We start from the raw sequence: 6,660 nt of genomic DNA on the forward strand, positions 1-6,660 counted from the left end.
CTTCGTCGACCCTGACATCAACCCAAACCCGAACCCAAACCTGCCCAACTTCTTTGGCGAGTCCACCCACAATCCCTCTGTTAAAGAGTCAAGAGTGACAAATGCCATTATTTATTGGGGTCTTTTGATATGAGTCCAAAAAACTAAAAATTAAATCTATTTCAAAAGTTAAAAATTACTAAAAATTAAGCCTATTTCAAAAGTGACTTACAAAATTAGACCTATTTCAAATTTCCCTTATTTTTATTTTTTTGGGCCACTTGTCGGGGCAAATTCAAAAGGTTTTTGGTTGGTGTTTAAAATTTTACCCAGCAAAACCCCCAATTCATTCGACTTCTCTCTCTCGTCTCCTCTCCTGCGTCGCCGGCCGGTTGCTCGCGACTTTACTGCCCGACTTCTCGGTTGGAGGGTTCGTCCTGTATCTCTCTCTGAGGTATCTGATCTCAATTCTTCAAGTTTGCTTCCAATTTTTGCTCTGTTTTTCTTTCGTGATTCTTCTATCTGCTAGATAATGGCTGATAAAATTGGTGTCGAAAACTTTCTTTTTTGGGGAAAGATTGAAACTTTAGGGTACAAATTCAGTTAACTTATTTTACCAAAAAATAGCCTTTTTGGGAAATATTGATATTTTAGGCTACGAATTCAGTTCTTTGATTTGGGTTTTGTGTTCAGGCATGCCTTTGGCCAACCCGGAGAGTTGGGATAAGGCAATGTGTTATCTTTTACTTGAAGAACGTTGACAAGGTTGTAATGGGTATCCGCCCATGTTCAAATCATGTTTCGTTGATTCGGGTTTTCTCCGAAACTCTCTGTTTCTTGTGGAGAAGGGGTATTTTAGAGCGTATTACGCCACTGCATCTGCGCTGTTGACGACAGATGCCCATGTGTGTGAGGAAAACCCATTGCCGGTTGATGCCTATGTGATTCAGGAGATTAAAGCTGTGAGAGAAAGGTCCAGCATTTGGGGAAAGCGGAAACTTTATCCAGTTGTTACCAGAGTGTTTAAATCTTTGGATTGGGAGGTTGCATGGGACCTGAGGTTCTCCAGGTCTGTGAAGCAGTATGGCTTTTCCAATTCTTTAAGTGCATTTAGTGTTATTGTTCATGTCTTTGCATTGGCGGGGATGAAAATGGAAGTGCAGTCTTTGCTCAGTGATATTGTTTGCTATTATCGAGATGCTAAGTATGATGCATTTGGGTTGTTCCCATATTTATTTGATTCACCTCACAATGGGGTGAGAACTCTTGTATTTGATGCCCTCATTATGACTTTTGCTGCCAACTCGATGCTTGAGAATGCTGTCGATGTTTTTGTGCAGACCAAAAACATGCAGCTTGAACCACACATTGGGTCTTGTAATTTTTTGCTCAAGTGTTTGGCTGAAGCAAACAAATTGGAATCTGTTAGAAGTTTATTCGAATGTTTAAGAAAGTATGGTCCTTCACCTAATGTTTACAGTTACACTATTATGATGAACTTTTACTGCCAAGGACATGAAGGGAAGGGTGTAGATATAGATGAAGCGACTGACATTCTTCAGGAAATGGAGAAGAGTGGGAAACAACCAACTGTTGTGATATACACCAAATATATTCATGCACTTTGTAACGTTGGATGGGTTGAGTTTGCTTTGGACTTTATTCGGAACTTGAGATGCAGAAATCAACCTCTTAATAGTTACTGTTATAACGCCATACTTTTTGGTTTTTGCCAAAATGGCAAAACATATGAAGCTTTGAAGGTTTTGGAAGAAATGAAGACGTATGGGACACTACCAGATGTTTATTGCTATACCATTTTGATAGATGGACTTTGCAAGGAAGGAGATATTGAGATTGCTCTCACTTTGTTTGAAGAAATGGAGCATTATAAAATTAAACCGTCTTTAGTTAGCTATAGCTCACTGATATGTGGTCTTTGTAAGATTGGGTTGGTGGATGACTCACTGGATATTTTTCGTGATCTTGTGGCTGATGGGATGCGCCCTGATGCCATCACTTGCACTCTCATTGTTGAAGGGTACTGTAGGGAAGGACGCTTGAAGGAAGCCTTGAAATTTATGTATGAGATGCACAACCAAGGCATAAACCTTAACTCATATACTTATAATGCAGTCATCAAGAGTTTGTGCAAGGAAAGGCAACCCGAAAAAGCATGGGAATTTTTCCCTCAAATGCTCAAGAGGAATATACATCCAGAAGTTGCAAATTATAATACTCTTATGAATGGTTTTGCAAAGAAGTTAAGTACAAAGAAGGCTTTGATTGTGTATAAAGGAATGCTGAAAGTTGGTGTCACGCCCAATGCAGTAACATATACGATCCTTATTAACACATTCTGCAATGGAGGCAAAATGTGTGAAGCTTATAACTTGTTCAAGGAAATGAGTGAAAGGGGTTTGGTTGTGGATGTCATTTCTTACACGTCTCTAATTGCTGGGTTTTATAGAATTGGAGACATGAAGAAGGCATGGGTGTTGTTCAATGAAATGTTGAGGAATAACCATTTGCCCAATGCAATTACTTATACCTGTTTAATAGATGGGTTTTGCAAGTCCTTCCGCATGGATTGTGCCAGCTTCTTGTTTGACGAAATGAAGAGAAAAAATGTTATTCCCGATGCTGTGACTTACACTGTGCTCATGATTGGGTATTTTAGACTTGGGAATATTGATAGAGCAATTCAGTTATTTGGTGAAATGAAGGAGAGGAGTATTTCCCCAGATGTTATTGCCCAGGAAACTATGGGGCTTTATACGGGCACACTTACAAAAGGTTAGGATGCTGAATGAATGATGTTTCAAGGACCACCACATGGTACTGATTAGATTTCTTTCTCTTTCTACAATTTGGTGTCGCCTTGTATCTTGCCATTCTTGTACTTCTGAAATTTTAGCCGATTACATATTTAATCTTATTGGCCTATAACTTTTCTTTTATAGATGCATATTAGCAACTGTTTCTGAACCAGGGAAAGGAATCATATGCCGAAAGAATCTTAAAGGCAAGTTATTTCTTTCAATTTTGTTTTATTTCTGGACCATTTTTCTTTAAATCTGCATGCATGTAACTGTTGTGTGCATTATTTGTGTTTGACTAAAGTTAGTATATGATAATTTTTCAGACTTCTTATAAGTGTTATAAATTCAGTTCTGGGCCAGATCTTGTTAAACATGTAATGATTGGTCATACTTAAATATCAGATGACGTATTCAATAACATATTGGGTACAGGTTGATTCTTTGCAGATGAATGTATTCAATAACCGATTGAAGGACATGTAAACTTGACCTTATTCATAAGCAATTACTTCTTGTTTCTTAGTTTAGGTTGCAGATATGAATATTGTGGAGCTTCATTTATTTGTTTTTGCTGAATTTATCTTAACTGTAATGTATACGGATGTGCTTGTTTCCTGGCCCAAATGTCTGATTTTTTTGTTCTTAAGCAGCTACAGGGGCGTTTAGAAAATTCAGTTGTATGTCTTTGTTTATTTGAACAAACGATACTAACTCATAATTCCAGTTGATATGGAAAGAACAAGTTATCAGTTCAATAATCTATTTAGATTCTACTTTTAAGTATTTCCATGAGAATAGTCCCTGTAATCTTTTTATATGTAATTTGATGCATGAGCATGGACTAATTGTGGAGGGGAAGGTTTGATTAAACCTTAGTGCGACTGGATCATATGTTGTTATCTGCAGGCAGGGCAAACCATACAAGTTAGTGATTTAATGAGAAGCTTCCGTCAAAACAGTTTATTTCCGCAATTTGGGATTCACTAAATAATGCCATTTACATATGGGGAAGATAGAAAATGCTGTTTAGACTTGAACGAAACATGGTGGTGTTAGGTTGCAGGTAATTCTTTATCCCAGTTGGATAAATTCTACCATTGTTATGCATTTTATAGCATAGCTAACTGAATACAATATGATTTTGTACTCAAACTCTTAAGGATATCATAATCTTGATATCCGAAGTTAATATAAAGCGATTCTAAGTTCTAAGTGCAGTATTATTACATTATACATATATATATATATATGTATGTATGTATGTATGTATGTATTATATATCACCAATATTGAGTGGGATTCCTTAAATGCTTCACCAGATTCTTTGGATGTGATGACTGGCAGCTTTAATCATATTTCTGAAGAATAGACTGGTGCTCTAAATCCTCTGAAGATTCCAGCTTTACCCTGTAGTCATCAATGGGTAAACCTCTTCTTGTGCATGTAATGTTGACCATTAATCTGATCTGTCATAAGTTTTCTTCTGCCTTCATATCTTAAGAGGAAGTGGGCTCCACAAACATACTGACCAGACAAAAGTACAATATGAAGTTGCATAACAAAGGGGGAAGATATGAAGAAGAGAAGATAAAAGAGATATGAATTAAACTCAACCGGTCTGATTACATCATAATGCAGGTTCCTATTGGTGGAATCCGCAAAATAATAGACATTAATTGTGAAGTAATCCAAAGGTAAAGACTAACAGAAAAGACGTATCAAAACAAGCATAACCATGAGATAACACATAAACATGTAAGTGGATGAGATTTTTGGCAACACATTCATTCTTTGTTCTTAGAAAGTTTGTAGATTTCTGTTCTTCCATGAGAATAAAATGATTCCCAATTAGGTTGGTTTTGTTGAGTTCTGCCAAACCAGGCTGCACACGAATAGTGTGTGCAGTTTTGTCAACTCCAAACTCTTCTACAATTGTAGAGGAGTGTCATCTTTAGGCTATCCAAGTTAGTAGACCTCGAAATGGCCTGACATTGTTTTGGATCCCTCCAGAAGTGGTAATACTGACCGTCTGGAGATGATGCTTGCCCGTTCGAAGAAGTTTATTCTAGTGGCCGTTTTTTCCCCAGCATTTTGTGATTGCAGCATGTATGTTCCTATTACATTGCTTTCTTGTCTCCCCAAGAAAGCAGCATCAGAAAATCAAATAAAAGATAGTTTTTAAGAGGATCTGTACATAGTGAACTAAAACTCTTTAGTCACTTTAATTGATAAATGACTGCGGCTTCTTATTTTTGTTACTTCAAATGAATGCATCAGTAATTGCCTAAAAATGTCATTATTGCTAGAAGCATTCGTTGGGCTTTCTTAGGATTTGAAGGTATTGACCTCTTCATTCACTTAGGTTGATAATGTCATTTGGGGTTTTTAGTTATGCTATTTTATATACATGCATCATTGTTTGCTTAAACGTTTCGGTTTTTGCCACTTTGCTTGCACTCATATTGCTTTTGAGGTCCTTAGTTGTCGGTGTAAGAGACAGAGTCATAGAGTTATTATTTTAACCAATTCTTCTTTTATGAACTTTTCCCTAAAGAAATATGGCAAAAAATTTGTTGTTTAATGTTTTTTTCAATGTTTATATACATTTTGGTAATTTCATCTATAGTAGAGGAGTAACAGTCGGGGTTCGTGGTGAATCATAGCCATTGATTTATCCACAACTTGTTAATTTTCCATGACACACCCCTACCTTGTGTCTAGGACTATAAATGAAGCCAAGTGCTCAAAGATAAGGAAGAAATGATGGTTTGAGTTGTCTGTCTGACTGTCTTGGATTAGCATTGTAGCACACTTTACAGCATAAGAAAGTTGAGCTCCCTCTTTGCTGTTTGTCTGCTTTGAAATGGTTTATCTTAGAACACAAGTATCATTGTTATGATTTACCATGGAAAATGCGTCTTGAAAGTTTTTTTGCATGCGTGCATTTGCGACTTGCTTTGCACACTAAACCATTTAAGTAAGCTATTTTAATATTTGATACTTTTATAAGATCGTCTTGGAAGGAACTTCACAATTTACATATATCATGGGAAGGTTAAATGGACGGTAACGTTCTCAGAAGCCTGCCAATTTAATTGAGTGGGAAGTGATTCTAATTTTCTACACATCCCTTTCTCCTCTACACTTTTGCTGACTGGACTCGCTCTACACTTTTGCAGCCTTCCGATTGGCGTCGACCTGTGCTTTTGAGATTCGAAAAATGGGAAGAGAGGGATGCAAATAGCATCAGTATTGCAGTAGTTGGTTTCAGGTGGTTTTCGTCAGGTCTCAAAAGGGGAAGCAACCTTAGCATTGTGGACATAGGATGGCACTGCATTTACTTTTGGAGAACCATCCTGGGTTTTGGATACTGGAAGCAGACGCAGTTGGCGACCAGAGTAACTTGAAGCTCAAGGAAAAAGCTTCAAATGGAGAGTGCAGATTCCTTTCTGAGGCTACCATTCGAAGAAAAGATAAGCCTGATTGGTCTTCCTCATTTTTAACTGGTAACATGATTCATCTCATAGCTTTGAAAGTGTTGAAACTAGCAGGTCGTCTAGTTTTCAGTTGATTTTAAAGACTGATAATGTGTTGACTTGGCTCTGAATGGGCGTTTAAGAGGAGGTTTTCTTGATAGCCTGTTCCGAGGTGATTGTTTCGGATTTATGTGGGCTGCAAATTTGAGCACACTAAAACAGTGATGCAGTGCCCCATCTTAACATGTCACTAGCCTTCGTGCATGCGCGTGCATAAGGCATTTTTTGAATCATGGCGTACTACGCGCGACTTACATGTTTTAAATGTATTTATATGCGTAAATTGACAAGAGAAGTCAAATATTTGAAGTAATCATGCTAAA

At 37.3% G+C, this 6,660-nt stretch overlaps 1 protein-coding gene across 7 annotated transcripts; it reads left to right on the top strand.

Moving 5' to 3' along the window:
- The first annotated feature begins 275 nt into the window (after nucleotides 1–275).
- Nucleotides 276–6,437, top strand: LOC103939279 (pentatricopeptide repeat-containing protein At1g63330). Of its 7 annotated transcripts, none has more exons than XM_048576533.1 (6): nucleotides 276–433; nucleotides 673–2,817; nucleotides 2,943–3,004; nucleotides 3,708–3,864; nucleotides 4,121–4,224; nucleotides 5,981–6,437. In XM_048576533.1, the coding sequence occupies exon 2, from the start codon at nucleotides 765–767 to the stop codon at nucleotides 2,778–2,780; it is 2,016 nt and encodes a 671-aa protein (XP_048432490.1). In that variant the 5' UTR covers nucleotides 276–433; nucleotides 673–764; the 3' UTR covers nucleotides 2,781–2,817; nucleotides 2,943–3,004; nucleotides 3,708–3,864; nucleotides 4,121–4,224; nucleotides 5,981–6,437. The 7 variants fall into 7 exon arrangements, with proteins under 7 accessions (XP_048432490.1, XP_048432487.1, XP_048432485.1 ...); XM_048576530.1 differs by having other exon boundaries at nucleotides 673–2,775; nucleotides 4,121–4,244; XM_048576528.1 differs by having other exon boundaries at nucleotides 673–2,775.
- Nucleotides 6,438–6,660: the final 223 nt, after the last annotated feature.

Source organism: the organism of the source record quoted next, unplaced genomic scaffold (assembly GCF_019419815.1).
Source record: "Pyrus x bretschneideri cultivar Hongxiangsu unplaced genomic scaffold, Pyrus_bretschneideri_v1 Contig9, whole genome shotgun sequence".
NCBI classification, from domain to species: domain Eukaryota; kingdom Viridiplantae; phylum Streptophyta; class Magnoliopsida; order Rosales; family Rosaceae; genus Pyrus; species Pyrus x bretschneideri.

Bases quoted from the DNA above. Each gene is read 5' to 3' on its own strand.
- LOC103939279 (XM_048576530.1), top strand. From the start codon at position 765: ATGTTCAAATCATGTTTCGTTGATTCGGGTTTTCTCCGAAACTCTCTG.